Raw genomic sequence first — 15,619 nt, forward strand, 5'->3', positions numbered from 1 at the left:
ACCAAGAAATCAAATTATACGCAATTTGTGGGGGTTTTACTATTTCTGCTGCGTTATACCACCAACAATTCAACTTTAGTATATACACATATATATATATATTTATACGTATACTTATATATATAATATATAGAATTTGTCTATATACATATATATATATATTGAAAATATTACATATATAAATATGTAGTTACAAAGATGTTGTTTTAATTGGTTTAAAACAAAATTATAAAAGAAAAGTAAATGTGTATGAAATTACATTAAATCGCTTAGGATGAAGATGTTTTATGATTGATATATACTTAGTAATACGAATCAAATAACTTGAAAACGTTTTTTGATTAACACTACATGTAAGGTTAACAAAATATAGATTCTTTGGAGAAAGCAACAAAATATAAATGTAGATATAAAGAAAATTGATGTATTGGTGTTTATTTTATTTTGCAGCTAAGCAATAATCACAGACTCACAAGAATGTTAAAACAGATTATATTATAAAAGTCGCACTTTTTTGTAAAAAATCATTTCTGGTCTAAGACACTTAACGATACATTAAAAAAAGACAACAATTACATTTAGAAGATTTGTGCTATAGATACATGTTGAAAAGAGGGCAGCGCCCATGGAGATTTTCAGTCATCTGAAATGTGAAATAGTGAAGGCGTAAAAGCTAGAACTGATTAGCTCCAACTGACTTAGGCATGACGTACCAGCGAGATAAAAGTTAATGATGCACATAGTCGCAAAACCAGCAATGACTGTTGCGAACTGCGCGAATCCCGCCCAGCGACGAGTCGAATTAGTATGCCAGCGCGCCTTCTCGCGCGGTATCACTTCACAGACAGTCACATAGAAGAGAGTACCGCCGGCCAGTGCCTGTATTATGGGCAGCGTAGTTTTGGACCAGGCGGAGGGAATATCAACGATAAGCATGCCCAGACCAATGCCGCACACGGCACCCAGGGCAAAAACCAAAATGCCAATGAGGTGCGAACGAAAGCTTGCGCGTGAATTTGAGCATAACTCAAGGCCCAAACAGAAGCCCATCACAAATTTGTGACACGCAACAGCGCCGAGCAGAAAGAGCACCTAGAACAGAGAGCAGACAAAGTACGAATATTTACAACTGATTCTCTTATCTAAATAAATATTTAGTCTATGCGGCAAACTAATTCAATATGATAATCTGGCAGTATAAACTAAATGATGTCAAGGCATGCGCGCAAACCTTGCTGGCCGAGTTTTGTACACCGATAGCCAAACCCTCAATGGCCGAGTGTAAAGAGAGCGCCACAAAGAGCCCCAATGTGCCGGTCATGGATTGCGCACAGGGTTCCGTATGGCTGGTATGACAAATACGGGCATTTGCATCCTCGACGCTGGCATCGTCACAGCCGGAAACGGGAGCATAATTGTGATGATGATTAATTTGATCATGAACGCTGCAAGACAGATGGGCAATCAATACATTAAGGCAATTAAACAGCAACAATAACTCGATTTACTTTTCGTTGTGATGATGGTGCGTCGAAGTTGACATTGAATCTGCGCCTATTAAAGGTGAGCGCTCATCAATTGACCCATATGCATGGTTTGGGTTCGAGCTACCTGCTGCAGAGCTGGGTGCATGTGTATGCTGTATGGCCTCGCCAAAAAAGTAGTGTATGAACTCGTCAATGAAATAAATTATGAAAAAGCCGCCACACATGGCAACTTCTGCAAACTTTGAGTTCATTTGCTCGCGCACCTGTGTTAAAGGTGTTAAAGAGTTATCAAATTGCAATTGGCTACCAGCTCTTTACGTTTACCTCTGGCAAAATATGCACCAATGCTGTCGCTAGCAAAATGCCTGCACCGTAGCATAGCAGCAGCGAGGTAATTAGTGGAAATCGGAGTCGATTACTTGCTGATATTATGGCAGGCAACATTCCAGAAAAAAGGCTACCAAACCCAAGAACTAACATGGCCAACAATTTTTGCATATCGCCACGATCCTCTGTCTGCCAGTTGGTGTTATTTGTGGCCATATTTACGGCTGCTAAACTCATTATGTATTTTTACCACTCAGTCATCAAAAGCAAATAAACTAAAATTGGATCGACGCGATGAAACTTGAGTTCGTTGCCTATGCGTCTCGAGTAATTCAAATTAAACAACCAAACCGTACACACGAACGCTCAACACACTACAAAACCGAACGGCACGATGGCGAATGTTATTGTTCTTCAGTATTATCGCTGATGCTGCACTTATTTTGTTATCGATAGTTTTCAATCGATAGTTTCCAAGTCGCGAGCACAGCACAGCCAAGCAGTTGTGTTTGCGGCTTCTGTTTGAATTCATTTCTCTAGGTATATGGCTTGATTGCAAATTTCATAATGTAGATCGATTTTATAAGAATATTAATATGTAATAGAAAACTCTGTTTTGCTTTTATAGGCTAAAGTCCTTAATAATTATGCGCCTGTCCCATTCGAATACCTGTGTTTGTTAATCAAGTGGTCCTCGAGTATAAAATCAAAATTCAACCTTTTGGCGCCCTCACAAATTTTGTCTCCTGTCCATTGTAATGGAACGTCGTTGTATAGTTTGTGGGCAAACTCCAACATCAGGGTTTACCTATCCACACAATATGGATGAAGCTGTCAACTGGCAAAATATGCTTGCTTGTTTTGTCCCCGTCGAGACATTGCTCCACCACTGTTGCGTTTGTCATAAGCACGTCAATCGATCAGAGCAGGTGCAGCAACGTCAAAAACAGAAGGAAACCAGGGTCGACGATCTGATTGAGCAGCGGCGAAGTGTCACTTTCAACAAGGCTGACGCCGTTCTTTACTTTGGCCAACAGAGCAAGAAAGCACCACATAGTTGCACTCAGTTTGTAAGCGCAAAGAATTCGAACGAGCTGCAGACGAAAAATAATAGATTACGCATAAGTGAGGCAGCACAATTGTTGAACAATCCGCAAGCGAAATACCGTTGCAACTATATTGATACTGCGACCTTCAACGGCCATCCAGGGTCCCAGACCAAAGTAAATAACATGGCGGCCACAAATCCGTTGAGCAGGGAAAACAGAGAAGAGGATACGCTAGACAATCAGTGGGCTACCAGACGAACTTCTGGTAATGAGACATATGCTTCTCAAGTGGCCATTCAGTGCCAATGTGGCTCCTCTTCTGAAACTATCGACTTAAGAAATGCGAGACAACAAAATTTTGAGACCAAAAGACCAATGAGAAAAGCTCCAACCGCCACGAGAAGCAATTCACCTCCATGCATATGTGGATCTAGTTGTCCAATAGCCATGACAGCCGAAAGGCCAATGAATCAACAGCATCCTCAACGAATGACTTATCCAAGCAGGACTGGAACGCCGCAAGTATGCAAAAGTTTTTGTGCGGTGCAATCGTTTAATTCTGCACTGAAAAATGACAGCGGTTTTCCAATCAACATAAGCAGCAAGCTGGAGGCATTTCAACAACACAAACAACAACACAAACAACAACAACAAATACAACAACAAATACAACAACAACTTCAAATGCAACAACAACAGCGGCCACAACAACAACAACAGCGGCAAAGGGCACAACAAAACCAACAGTGTCAAAGTTCTCTGGCTTCTAGAGTGCGCGATCAGATGATGCAATGTCCATCCCAGAAGTTTAATCAAGTGCCAGCAGCACAGGAAGATGAATGTATTTGTTGCCCACCAGATTGTATTGATAATACTTCGCCGCGGGCTGATGGCAAAGCCAAACCAGCTCCGGTGAGCTCAGCAATCCCGAAACCTCAAATGGCGCCTTACAAGCCACAACAGAACAGGAAAAACATGACGGACATTCCACGATCACCGCCGGTCAGTGTACTAATTATGGGTGGCTCCAATTTGCCCACGTACTGTAATACGACGAGTTTTCGCGCACAACCATCGCATAGCTCGGAAATTTGTGTGCTGGAGTCGGACTTTACGCGAGAAGGAGCTGTCTTCCCAGACATTGATGAGCCCAATTATACAGTCTGTCGTGCGCCAGCCGAACCAACAAATGGGGAGAATGGACTTTCGGATAAGAACTCCACGGAAGTGTTACTTTTGGGCATAGCTCAGCCTGAGAAAAATCCATGTTTTGAGCGTACAGAAAACAACGGTCTTCCAGCAAAGCTGGCCCAGCCGGAAGTCCCACAGAAGTCAGATGCATCTGCGATCAGCAAGGAGCAGAGCACACGCTTGGATGAGCTTGAACAGCTATTGACCCAACAGCGGCAACTGCAGCAGACCATTCAGGCCAAATTAAATGAGCTACAGGGCAAGACAGCTCCGGCAACGCCTCGAATGAGTGCAGGCAACGCTACAAAGCCGAGAAGGGCGCCTCCTATTCGAACCGGCCCGAATCCAACACAGCGAATTCTATCAACAATGTCCAGCTACAAGACAAAGTGAGTGAGGGCGTAAATCGCACTGTTTAGAAGTGTCCCCAACTCAAATTTGTACACGAAATCATAGTTACCATAAAATTTACAAAAAAACAAACAAAAAAAATTCAATATATTTGACGAATTTTAAGTAAAAATTTAACCGTTGCAATGAGCCGTCGCTGTGTCGTCTGCGGCATGGAAATCGCTGAGGATGTCATTGATCACGAATGTCATTATCCCAAAAACATAAAGGAGGCGCGCATTTGGCAGCAGAGCATGGCCGCCTTCGAAACATCCGTGGAGAGTATACTGAAATGCTGCTGTGTCTGCATTGAGCACATACCACAATTTGTGGAACGTACTCAAAAGCAGGCAGCACTCATTAAGGACAAGTACGGGAAGGAGATCCATGAGACGCTGACACCAGGTCCTTGTCCGAGTCGTCCATCGCTCCATGTGCTACTCCTGCCGGGCGCCACGCTTCCACCTTACTGTGGCACGTGCATCGATCCTGAAAACGGAGAAGATCAAGCCGAGGAGGATGAAGAAATCTATGTACGAGAATCATGCTATAAGGATTGCGGTGCGAGTTTTCCCGACATTGATGAGACCCAAGTAACTGTGCTGCGCACACCCATGCACAATGACGAGGAGCTGAAGAAGCTGGAGAAAAGCAATAAGGAATGTGGGGACATTGGCACTTTGCGCAACTGCACGGATGTCTTACTGCTGGGCCGAAGTCAGAATCATCCCACCGATAAGTGTCCATGCAAATGCGAGCAATGTTCAAAGACAAAATTCGCACCGGTCGAACTACCCGGTTGTCCAGATCAATCGCCTTGCAGTGCTGAATGTGGTAGCCAGATGCGTCAAGAGTTGAGCGCAATAATCAAACAGCAGCAAGAGCGCATTTACGAACTGGAAAACTTGATTTCCCGCCAAGACGACTGGTATATGAGCCTGCAGCAAAAAATATCTGACCTGTATTCCGATTTCGGAAGCCGGGATAAAACGGTTAGTTTTGGGGTCAATGTTGGTGACAGCGTGCAAGGGAATGCCCAGCGGAGGCCAACAGATGTACAGTCTGAACAGGCAATTACTCCCAAAAGCCAAAAATCGAGTAAAAATAGTATCTTGAAGCCGGAATCGTCAAAGTGACAAGCTCTTAACCCTTTGTATTGTACAGATTACTAATAGTTTGATTGCACTTGAAGCAATTATTAAATTGAAATGTCTAATAATAGCTGGAAACGTTTGAAGATATCTCCAAGAGTTTTATTCGCTATTGCACGCCACGCAAAATCAACAACAAATCCTTAAACTTAGGCAGCGGTCTTAATGACATCTGTGTAGAGTTTCACTTTTGTGGCAATGCTCATGTCGACATACTTGTCGCCAATGGAGACAATTAGTCCACCTATAATGCTGGGATCCACGCGAGATGTTATCTTCAGCGTCTGGTTGGGCTTCAGGAAGGACTGAAATAAAAACAAACACAAAAACAGTTCAATTTGACAATCATTGTACAATTAATAGCTTCCACCTTGAGAGCGCCCTCCAGTTGCTTGTTTTGACCAGCATCCAGCGGCTTGGCGGAGACCACTTCGCAGACAACCTCGCCGCGGTGGGCAGCCATTATGGTCCTGAAGGCATTGATAACCGTATCCAGCTTCTTTAAGCGTCCATTGTTAGCCAAAAGACCCAACAAATTGGATGTGGCTGCTGCAAAGCTCAGCTGTGTGGAAGCCTCTTGCAGTGCAGTAGCCATTACTTTCTTATTGATGATGGGGCTGGTCACTTGTTCGTGCAGCTTCTTATCGCCTTTAATGGTAGACTGCAGAGCGATCAAATCCTTTTCCACCTTATCCAATTGGTTCATTTTCGTGGCAGCCGAATACAAAGCAGTGGCATAACGGCCCTCCAGTCCGAACAACTGGATTGGTGGCTTGACCACCTGCTGAGTAGCAGCGGAGCTGAGCGTGCGGCTCTGCAAGAATGAAATGTATATCGATATTATACATAAACGCTTTAAATCTTAATCAAACTGTGTTTATTGGTTAAAATTGCAAATTACATAACCAACAAATTCGCGTTAGATAATTGTTGTGTTTTGATATCATTGCTAGCACTTTACACAAACATTTCATATTTTACCGCTTTAGCAAATCTAAAAACAAGTAGATTTCATATATTTTTGTTAAAAACCTACCAAAAGAGCTAATTTGTTAACGGAGGCCATTATTACTTGCACAGAATTTTTCACCTAAAAATCGCAGCTGCGCCGTACAGGGTTGATTCGACTAAGCCTTGCTAGAGCTGCCACTGCGCCAATTCACTTACCAGGGTGGCATTAAATATTGCGATAGCCAAATATATCGCTGGAATACTCTCAATAATGCTATCGTTTTTTAGATTCACGTCTTTATTCGTATTTTAAAAAACTGATGTTTTGTAGATGGGTTTTCGGAAATACATATTGATTTTACTTATAACATAACTGTGTAACTGCCTAAAAATGTGTATTTGCAATTGTCACGCAACATTTGAAATAATGTTAGCGTCTTTATAATCCCGTCCCGACATAACCATACGGAAAATAATAGTTATAAGTGGTTAGCACATTGGGAAATCAGTTAAAATATTCAAACTGCGCACATATTGATTGAAGGTTTTACTTGTCATCTGCAATATAAAAAAGAAACCATGATAGACGACTCTTAAAATATAATGCCAGGTTAAGCTAACCTTCATCGTCGAGGTCTTCATCGCCCTCATCTTCTCCATCATCATCCTCAAATGTTTCTTCTTCGTTGTCATCGTTTTCATCTTCTTCTTCGGGTTCCACCTCAATATCAGGTACGAGATAATACTGCAGTGGATTTGGCCAAAGATCATCCTTTATCAGTTCAGCAATCTCGTCGTTGACGGGGTCAGCATTGTCCGAAAACCAATCAAAGAATGTCTTATAATCGGAATTCCTTTTCTTCTTGTTGCCATAAGGTTTTGTTAGCAACTGTTTAAGTAAATTCTTCCCTTCCTTCCATTGAATGGGCGTGCTAGTTGACGCGGGCCAATCACCATTCTCGGAGGCAGCTAAATGATTTTAATATATTACTAGGATATGGAAATAACAGTATATTTTCAAGAGCACTTACCCGCTGAATTCAAATGAAACTCTTTGGTGAGAATCTTGTTTTCAAAATATGGATTTTCATCGAAGTGGAAATTTATGCGGTATCCAGATTTTATGTCTTCGAATTCCTCAACCTCCAGTTTGTTTAGCGCATGCAGACACTCTTCCTCTTCTTCGTCCAGAATACCTGATACTTGCGGGTGGTTGATGAACTACAAAATGGAACTCAAATTAGCGCTTTACCACATAATCGAAGGCAACTGGGAGTAAAAACTAAAAACTAGACAATCTGAGTGATGCATCCGCATTTGTGTAATCGATACACAACAGCGCCGTGTACAAAGTTTAAACATGTAATTATTATTAAATCATCGCTGTTAGTAAATCACCAAAATGAACATGTTAAAATACATTTTTAAAAAGCCGATTAATTCTATTATATGGTGTAAAGCTTTGCGCCTGCAGCGCAGACATTTATCGATACATTGGCATTCACATGCACACGAGCGCACACACATACACAGACAAAAAAGAGCGGTGCGACCGGTGGCGGCGGCATGCATAGAAGACTAAGATGAAAAAGAACAAACGGAAAAAGTTCCTCGAATAGAGAAATTTTTCATGCACATGTAGTAGAGACACAAAATCAATTAATGTTTTTTTGATTTAACAATGCTGTGCAAGCATTTCCGCCAATTGAAAAACGTCTTTACATAGATATTTAAAAGTTACACATGCTAAACATGCAAATCATGTCCACAGATAAAGATGCCCGGTTTTCTACATATATGAATATACTCACAGAAGTCACCCAGAAGTTGGGGATCCGTTTGACGAGCTCGCTCCGTTTTTCGTAGCAGGGTTTACGTAGTTTGTTATATTTCTGCTCTACTTTTAGTATCTCCTCGCTGGCTTTCTCGTTTAACGCGTCAATCTCGTTTTGACAGGCATCGATTTGTTCCAGCGCCTCCGACTCTTCCTCGTTGGGACCGGCAGATGTATTTCCATCCCCGACAGCATCCAACTTCTGTCTCTTTGGCACGCTCGACATGATGCTGGCTTTGTTTTAAATAGAGCGGCGATTAAGATAAAAGGTTAGCTTGATGATGTTATTGCAAATGGCAATTAGTTTATCTAGTACAGTTGAGCAGAAGCTGAATTAATAGACACTTTATGCGCGCCGTTCACTGCGTTTGCGAATTCTGCTCTGAGTGTGGCCGAATATTGCAATCGCAAATATACAGTCCATCAGGGTTGCATATTGATTATTTAGCAAACGACTATCGACCTATGGAAGCATTTGTTATTATAATTTGTTGCTATTGCTTTGCTTGAAACGTTGGCTTAATTTCAATTAAAGTTAGGATTTCAATGTCATCCATAACGATTTAAACGAATAAAATATTTCTTTAAGAAAGTGGAACTGGTTCCGGTACCAAAAGAATTTGGTTAGCTTCTGGCGATTAACAACACTCAAAAGATTACAAGGCATTTTCGGTCCTTTACAACACGCGCGGACAATATTTAATGTCGAGGTGTAAACGAGCTGGCCAATTCATTTTTTAATTTTATATAAAAAGCGTTTTTAAAAATATTAAAAACATGGCCACGGCTGAAGCTCAAGTCAATGTGAACACAAATTTGCAAAAGCAGGACCTTAGCAATTTGGTGAGTGTGCAAGAATATGCGCCGAAAATATCACCTCCGAAACGATGGCAATGTACGCGTCTTCGCCGTCTGTTTAGACGCTGCATCTTAAAACAACGGGGCGCGTTGTCACAAAGCGGCCATTTCTATATGAAAAAGTGAATTCATTGTTTTTAAAAATAAATAAAATGCATTTAACAAACTTCGCCATGGATAACAACGTATTTACCAAAATCTATGTTGTTACTCGTTGGCCGTGCGAAGCGACCTCAAAAGAATGCAGCACGTGGCGTTAGCTGCTATGTTTGGCCAGCAATGTCGGGCTTTTCCGCTTTACGCACTATTTGGCATATGTTTTCAATATGTTTGGAAATGTGAGCGGAGTGAAATGCAATTGATAAATGCGGCTCAACTGTTGCTACAATATCTGATGCAATACACAGTTGATTCTAACCTCAAAATGTACGGCTTTTTGTACGCACACTCATGCCACAAAAATGCGAATGTATGCTTCTGTGTGTGCGTGTTGTGTGTACACTTGTGTTCGTCTTAGGGGGTTTTTGGGCGTGTTTTTACGAAAGCTCGAAAGTGTTAGTTCGAAAGCCGCAATAGATAATCGACTTAGCTTTAATATTTCATATTTGTATATTTTCCTTGCAGGAAATCAGCAATTTGACGCCCCTGTCGCCCGAGGTGATCTCGCGCCAAGCTACCATCAACATTGGCACAATCGGCCATGTAGCGCACGGCAAATCCACGGTTGTCAAAGCCATCTCCGGCGTGCAGACTGTCCGCTTTAAAAATGAATTGGAACGAAACATTACAATTAAGCTCGGTGAGTGACTTTTTAACTGCTTCAACAAGGCTGGAATGAGACTCACTTTTGCATTAATTAAAAAAATTTAAATAAAAATAAAAAGCGAATATTTCTAATATATGAATATATTTTTTTGCTTAAGAGTGTCATTTGAGTCTGCTCATTGTCATTGTCATTATAAGTTTAACAAATAGGCTTGTTGCTTTAGGCAAAGATTATTCCATTTTATAATCAATAAAACTTCAATTTTCCTTGCTGTATCAATTAAAAATTACTAAACAAACCTAACAAAATGCTGACGACGGCACAACGCGCACAACCAAAAGGCCTGTTCCAGTTTTCATTTCCGCGAAGAAAATTGAGAAAGTGACTTTCGTGAATTTTGCTCATTTTTGCATTTATTCTTTTTCCAAAGAATTTAAATTGAATTACATTTTTGTCTTATGTAAAAGAAACAATTATAGTTCCGGCATTTTAAATTCGTTATACAAAATCGTTTTTCTTACAACAATAAATATAATATCTGCTGTTAAATGATTTGCAATTTAATCTATTAATATACACATTTTTTAAAATATATAAATACCATATATTAAATTTGTAAGCTCTATGTAACATGTTCGGCCTTAGAATGTGAAACTCGGAACTTGTCACGAAAGAATTTAATTATATATTCTAAGTTTTGTTTCTTTTCTCATATTTTAATATTATTTAATTTTTTTTTTTGTACACAACGCGTAGTCTTAAGTTTCGTATTGTTTTGGATCAATGTTCTGAGCGTTCTGTAAATGATTGAAAGATAATTAAAATAATGACTTAAATTGCTGGATTAGTCCCCCAACAAATACAACACACGCACTGTGTCGTCGCATTAGTAGTTTGGATTTGCTCATTAACTGTCACTATTCGTAAAAATAAAGTAAATATTACAGTTTTCTCTCTATATATACTACTTGGTATTCACAATTTGTTTCTCTTGTTTGCGTTAGATTTGTTAGTTTCTTAGAGCTTTGCAAAAATTTAATTTCTTTGATTTCGATAATCCAGCAATTTAATTAATTCAGTCCATTTTTTTCTTCTTTTTTCGTTTTTCGTTTGCCCAACGACGCGCGTTAAATAAAAAAAACCAAACAACCAAAAAAAAAAAAAAACCAAACCAAAATGTCATTTGCAGAACGCTTAAGCGAAACGAAAATCCAAAAACTTTTGCACTCCAAGCAGCACCGCAATGCATACGATCGAAAGCAGCGACAGCTGCTCAATCGCCGGCGACAACGCACCGGGAATAACCGACTGGAGGTATCCCATAATCATTTATTTGCGCAATATACGCGGACTAGGCGCAGCTTCAGCCAAAGCTCGCTGAGTCCCAGTCACAGCAGCGGATATGGCAGCGTTTTGGGCTGTGACGAACAGGATGCTGCACCGCCCCCGCCCCGCCCCACAAATATACTAAAGCGACGACGTAGTTCCAGAAGCAGCTACCAAGATGTGGAGCAATCGCCCGCTTTGAAGCGCACCAAGGATAACAGCGGTCAGCCCTTTAAGAAGCCAAAGGGCGAGTATATTGTGGAGAGCATTGAACGTGTTGAGGTGCTGCACTATGAGCCCGTTTTCTATGTCAAATGGCTGGGCTATGACAGCAGCAAGAACACCTGGGAAGATTTCATCAATTTGGCCGACTGTGTGCAGCTGGAGGATTTCGTGGAGCGCCAGACGCTTTTTTACGCGGCTCACATAACACAAATCAGCAGGGAACTGGAGGTACAGCTGGCCGAAACGGCTCCACTGGATATGAGCAGTATTAGCATGAAGGACGATGTGGATAATTATGAGTCGTTGCCACTGAATTTGGATCTGATATTGTTGGCACAGTATCGTGCGGCGGGCAGTCGCAGTCAGCGCGAGCCCCAGCGCATTGGAGAACGTGCACTGCGACGCCTTCAGCTGCAGCGCTGTCATTATGCACGCCGTAAGCAGTTGCAGGCGCTGGCTCAGTTTGAGAAGCGCATGAACGCCGTGGAGCTGCCGGCACCGCCCATACGTGTCCAGAACGATGTCGACCTGGACATCATCGATGCGAGTTTCGTTTATATTCAGAAGAACATATTGAGCGATGGTGTACCGCGTCCGGAGGCATCAGTTTTGGGCTGTAACTGTAAGGAGCAGCCGGGCATGGAGGAATGCAGCGCCATGAGCCGCTGCTGCGGCCGTCTCGCCGGCGAGCTGTATGCCTACGAGCGTACCACGCGACGCTTGCGCCTGCCACAGGGCAGCGCCATTTTCGAGTGCAATAGTCGCTGCTGTTGTGATGCCAGCTGCACAAATCGCCTGGTCCAAAACGGACGCAAGCATCCGCTGGAGCTGTTCAAGACGAGCAACGGACGCGGCTGGGGTGTACGCACACCCCATTCCCTGCGCAAGGGGGAGTTCGTATGCGAATATGTGGGCGAGATCATCACCAGCGATGAGGCCAATGAGCGTGGCAAGGCCTACGACGATAAGGGACGCACATATCTCTTTGATCTGGACTACAATACGGCTGCTGAGAGCGAATATACCATCGATGCGGCCAACTATGGCAATGTCTCGCATTTTATCAATCACTCGTGCGATCCCAATTTGGCCGTATTCCCCTGCTGGATCGAGCACCTAAACATGGCTCTGCCCCATTTAGTATTCTTCACACTGCGCTACATCAAGGCCGGCGAAGAGCTCAGCTTTGATTATATACGCGCCGACAACGAGGATGTGCCCTATGAGAATCTATCGACAGCTGTGCGCGTCGAATGCCGCTGTGGCGCCGCCAATTGCCGCAAAGTGCTCTTCTAGATGCAGCTTCCGAATATTCGATGAACAAATTAATTGCTACACCTTAATACAAATATATACACACATATATCTATATGCATATATATATATATATATATAAGAATTTAGCGCTTAAGTTTATTTGACGGATTCACTTGAAAAACAATTGACATCATTATGAAAAACGATTTAGTTGCATTTATCAAATTATTTATTGTTAATTATGTTCTGCTTAAACATTTAATGCATTTATTTTTAAAGTGTTTTTCAAGTTAAATATATATACTTTTTTTTTTTATATTATTGAAGCATTGTGCAAATTGCGCACTGAATTTGTACTCACTTATTTTACGCACCGTTAATATATATACATATATATATATATATTTTTAATGCATTTTATGGACTGTGTCATAAAATATGCACGACTTTATAACTATGTATTACTTTCAAGTTTACGACAAAATCTAAAATAAAATATTGCATAATTAAATGCGAACTTTATATAGTAAATTAGGGCAATTCGATCTGGGAATGTAAATTAAAAGCAAAACAAACCGTATACTTTTTTTTAAATTTATTTTTTCATATTTAAAAAAAAAATAGATTGAATTTTATTGAATATGAACACTAATAAAAGTTAATAGTTTAATAGATTTCCAGATTCCTCCACAAAACTATCACTTTTATATTTTTATTATATTTTGTGCCGTCGTTTGAAAATGGATGAGATTAAATTTCATGTTGTTAGTCTGTATTAATTTTAATAATAACAATTAATATTGCCTGGTTTTAATTTGTTGCTAACCAAGAAGTCTTGTTCCCAAATTAATTTAGGATATGCCAACGCAAAAATCTACAAGTGCGACAACCCCAAGTGCCCGCGCCCGGCCAGCTTTGTATCGGACGGCTCCAGCAAGGATGACAGCATGCCATGTGCGCGTCTCGCCTGCTCCGGTCGCTTCAGATTGGTGCGTCATGTGAGTTTTGTCGATTGCCCCGGTCACGACATTCTTATGGCCACCATGTTGAACGGCGCCGCTGTGATGGACGCTGCACTGCTCCTAATCGCTGGTAAGTGAATATGTTGTAGACTCCGGAAATTTTTAGTTTTTCTAATATTTAATTGTTCTCCCCTTAAAAAGGTAATGAATCTTGTCCGCAGCCACAAACCTCGGAACATTTGGCGGCCATTGAGATCATGAAACTGAAACAGATTTTGATATTGCAAAATAAAATCGATTTGGTCAAGGAGAGCCAGGCCAAAGAGCAATACGAAGAGATCACAAAGTTTGTACAGGGCACTGTCGCCGAGGGTGCACCGATAATTCCAATTTCGGCCCAGCTGAAGTACAACATTGACGTGCTCTGCGAGTACATTGTTAACAAGATTCCTGTGCCGCAGCGTGACTTTAAGGCGCCGCCCCGTCTCATTGTTATACGATCCTTCGATGTAAACAAACCTGGCTGTGAGGTGCAGGATCTCAAGGGCGGCGTTGCTGGCGGCTCCATATTGAGCGGTGTGCTCAAGGTCGGCCAGGAGATTGAGGTGCGTCCCGGTGTCGTGACCAAGGACAGCGATGGCAACATCACCTGCCGTCCCATCTTCTCGCGCATCGTGTCGCTGTTTGCCGAACAAAATGAGCTGCAGTATGCAGTGCCCGGTGGCTTGATCGGTGTGGGCACCAAAATTGATCCCACGCTATGCCGTGCCGATCGACTGGTCGGTCAGGTGCTTGGCGCCGTTGGCAATTTACCGGACATTTACATCGAGCTGGAAATTTCATATTACCTGCTGCGTCGACTGCTCGGTGTGCGCACCGATGGCGACAAGAAGGGCGCACGTGTGGAGAAGCTGCAACGTAATGAAATTTTGCTGGTTAATATTGGATCGCTCAGCACTGGCGGTCGCATCTCTGCCACCAAGGGGGATCTGGCCAAGATTGTGCTCACAACGCCCGTTTGCACGGAGAAGGGCGAGAAGATTGCACTCAGCAGACGCGTGGAAAACCATTGGCGGTAAGTGTGAAAATTCGCTGCAAACGGGAAAATCCTTTATTAAAACTGTCTTTTCTCCGCTTGCAGTTTAATTGGCTGGGGACAGATCTTTGGCGGCAAGACAATTACGCCCGTACTAGATAGTCAGCCAGCGAAGAAGTAAATAGACCAGCACGACCAGCTACCAGACCCGCTCCGAATTCATATTCAATTTAAGCGTTTCAAGTGTGTGTGTGTGTGAGTGTGTATACACAAGATCGCAAACGATTCTTTGATTCGTTCGACCTATTTGCTGATTTTGTCCATCTTCGCTGAACATCTCCGTCTCTCCATCTTTAAAATCCCGCGTCGTCGTCCTCCTTCACGTCCGTTGATAGCAAAAAATAACAAACAAACCAACAAACAAACAAAATACGAAATAGAAAACAAAAACAACTGAAAACTGATGCATACATACCTTAAATTATTGAATTTTGTATGTATATAAACGATTATTGCTGAGAAATGTTATGCGTATATAGCATAAATCCGAGCATTACAAGAAACTAATAGGTTATACCATACATATTATATAAAAACAAAACAAATCTGATACATCGTAAAATTGTTTTTATGATTTAAATACAAAAAGAAAGTATAAAATGGTATGCATTTTTACAATTAAAAACTAAACAATGTTTTCGTTTTTATTTCCTGGGGTAGACTAGGTCCTGCAAAAAAGGAAACAACTCTTTTTGGAAATTTCTATATATAGTTTTAATAACGAGCTATCAACATTATAATCAACTTTT

General features: G+C 41.6%; 6 protein-coding genes across 7 annotated transcripts; 3 read left to right on the forward strand and 3 right to left on the reverse strand.

Annotated features, from left to right (window-relative positions):
• Window positions 1-404: 404 nt before the first annotated feature.
• Zip88E (Zinc/iron regulated transporter-related protein 88E) lies at window positions 405-2,198 on the reverse strand. The gene is made up of 5 exons (XM_064695623.1): window positions 1,812-2,198; window positions 1,509-1,750; window positions 1,232-1,445; window positions 714-1,092; window positions 405-643 (listed from the first exon to the last, which is right to left on the reverse strand). Exons 1-5 carry the CDS (start codon window positions 2,049-2,051, stop codon window positions 636-638), a joined length of 1,083 nt encoding a protein of 360 aa, XP_064551693.1. The 5' UTR covers window positions 2,052-2,198; the 3' UTR covers window positions 405-635.
• Window positions 2,199-2,459: 261 nt separating this feature from the next.
• On the forward strand, window positions 2,460-4,594 carry LOC135437615 (bromodomain-containing protein DDB_G0280777). The gene has a single exon (XM_064695598.1). It carries the CDS (start codon window positions 2,573-2,575, stop codon window positions 4,445-4,447), a length of 1,875 nt encoding a protein of 624 aa, XP_064551668.1. The 5' UTR covers window positions 2,460-2,572; the 3' UTR covers window positions 4,448-4,594.
• LOC135433114 (uncharacterized) lies at window positions 4,591-5,580 on the forward strand. Its single transcript, XM_064689077.1, has one exon. It carries the CDS (start codon window positions 4,591-4,593, stop codon window positions 5,578-5,580), a length of 990 nt encoding a protein of 329 aa, XP_064545147.1.
• An 80-nt stretch (window positions 5,581-5,660) lies between these two features.
• ATPsynO (ATP synthase subunit O, mitochondrial) lies at window positions 5,661-6,791 on the reverse strand. The gene is made up of 3 exons (XM_064695662.1): window positions 6,632-6,791; window positions 5,966-6,409; window positions 5,661-5,900 (listed from the first exon to the last, which is right to left on the reverse strand). Exons 1-3 carry the CDS (start codon window positions 6,659-6,661, stop codon window positions 5,745-5,747), a joined length of 630 nt encoding a protein of 209 aa, XP_064551732.1. The 5' UTR covers window positions 6,662-6,791; the 3' UTR covers window positions 5,661-5,744.
• A 287-nt stretch (window positions 6,792-7,078) lies between these two features.
• Window positions 7,079-8,764, reverse strand: Set (NAP domain-containing protein SET). The gene is made up of 4 exons (XM_064695649.1): window positions 8,358-8,764; window positions 7,578-7,767; window positions 7,168-7,515; window positions 7,079-7,104 (listed from the first exon to the last, which is right to left on the reverse strand). The coding sequence occupies exons 1-4, from the start codon at window positions 8,604-8,606 to the stop codon at window positions 7,094-7,096; spliced, it is 798 nt and encodes a 265-aa protein (XP_064551719.1). The 5' UTR covers window positions 8,607-8,764; the 3' UTR covers window positions 7,079-7,093.
• Window positions 8,765-8,962: 198 nt separating this feature from the next.
• Window positions 8,963-15,503, forward strand: LOC135437600 (eukaryotic translation initiation factor 2 subunit 3). 2 transcript variants are annotated; one of them, XM_064695591.1, is made up of 5 exons: window positions 9,041-9,223; window positions 9,863-10,037; window positions 13,668-13,904; window positions 13,976-14,849; window positions 14,916-15,503. In XM_064695591.1, the coding sequence occupies exons 1-5, from the start codon at window positions 9,158-9,160 to the stop codon at window positions 14,989-14,991; spliced, it is 1,428 nt and encodes a 475-aa protein (XP_064551661.1). In that variant the 5' UTR covers window positions 9,041-9,157; the 3' UTR covers window positions 14,992-15,503. The 2 variants fall into 2 exon arrangements, with proteins under 2 accessions (XP_064551657.1, XP_064551661.1); XM_064695587.1 differs by lacking the exons at window positions 13,668-13,904; window positions 13,976-14,849; window positions 14,916-15,503 and adding an exon at window positions 11,194-13,329 and having other exon boundaries at window positions 8,963-9,223.
• Window positions 15,504-15,619: the final 116 nt, after the last annotated feature.

The sequence above is a fragment of the Drosophila montana genome, unplaced genomic scaffold, assembly GCF_035044405.1.
Source record: "Drosophila montana isolate Dmon_TW-CO22-7 unplaced genomic scaffold, ASM3504440v1 contig_1505_1, whole genome shotgun sequence".
Taxonomy (NCBI): Eukaryota; Metazoa; Arthropoda; class Insecta; order Diptera; family Drosophilidae; genus Drosophila; species Drosophila montana.

Coding starts and splice junctions, on each gene's coding strand:
- Zip88E (XM_064695623.1), bottom strand. CDS start 2,051: ATGAGTTTAGCAGCCGTAAATATGGCCACAAATAACACCAACTGGCAG. Junction 1,751..1,811: donor TGGTGCATATTTTGCCAGAG/GTAAACGTAAAG, acceptor CCTTTAACACAG/GTGCGCGAGCAAATGAACTC. Junction 1,093..1,231: donor TACAAAACTCGGCCAGCAAG/GTTTGCGCGCAT, acceptor TCTCTGTTCTAG/GTGCTCTTTCTGCTCGGCGC.
- LOC135437615 (XM_064695598.1), top strand. CDS start 2,573: ATGGAACGTCGTTGTATAGTTTGTGGGCAAACTCCAACATCAGGGTTT.
- LOC135433114 (XM_064689077.1), top strand. CDS start 4,591: ATGAGCCGTCGCTGTGTCGTCTGCGGCATGGAAATCGCTGAGGATGTC.
- ATPsynO (XM_064695662.1), bottom strand. CDS start 6,661: ATGGCCTCCGTTAACAAATTAGCTCTTTTG. Junction 6,410..6,631: donor TTAACAAATTAGCTCTTTTG/GTAGGTTTTTAA, acceptor TCATTCTTGCAG/AGCCGCACGCTCAGCTCCGC. Junction 5,901..5,965: donor AACTGGAGGGCGCTCTCAAG/GTGGAAGCTATT, acceptor TTTTTATTTCAG/TCCTTCCTGAAGCCCAACCA.
- Set (XM_064695649.1), bottom strand. CDS start 8,606: ATGTCGAGCGTGCCAAAGAGACAGAAGTTGGATGCTGTCGGGGATGGA. Junction 7,768..8,357: donor CCAACTTCTGGGTGACTTCT/GTGAGTATATTC, acceptor TCCATTTTGTAG/TTCATCAACCACCCGCAAGT. Junction 7,516..7,577: donor GTTTCATTTGAATTCAGCGG/GTAAGTGCTCTT, acceptor AAAATCATTTAG/CTGCCTCCGAGAATGGTGAT.
- LOC135437600 (XM_064695587.1), top strand. CDS start 9,158: ATGGCCACGGCTGAAGCTCAAGTCAATGTGAACACAAATTTGCAAAAG. Junction 9,224..9,862: donor AGCAGGACCTTAGCAATTTG/GTGAGTGTGCAA, acceptor TTTTCCTTGCAG/GAAATCAGCAATTTGACGCC. Junction 10,038..11,193: donor AAACATTACAATTAAGCTCG/GTGAGTGACTTT, acceptor TGTCATTTGCAG/AACGCTTAAGCGAAACGAAA.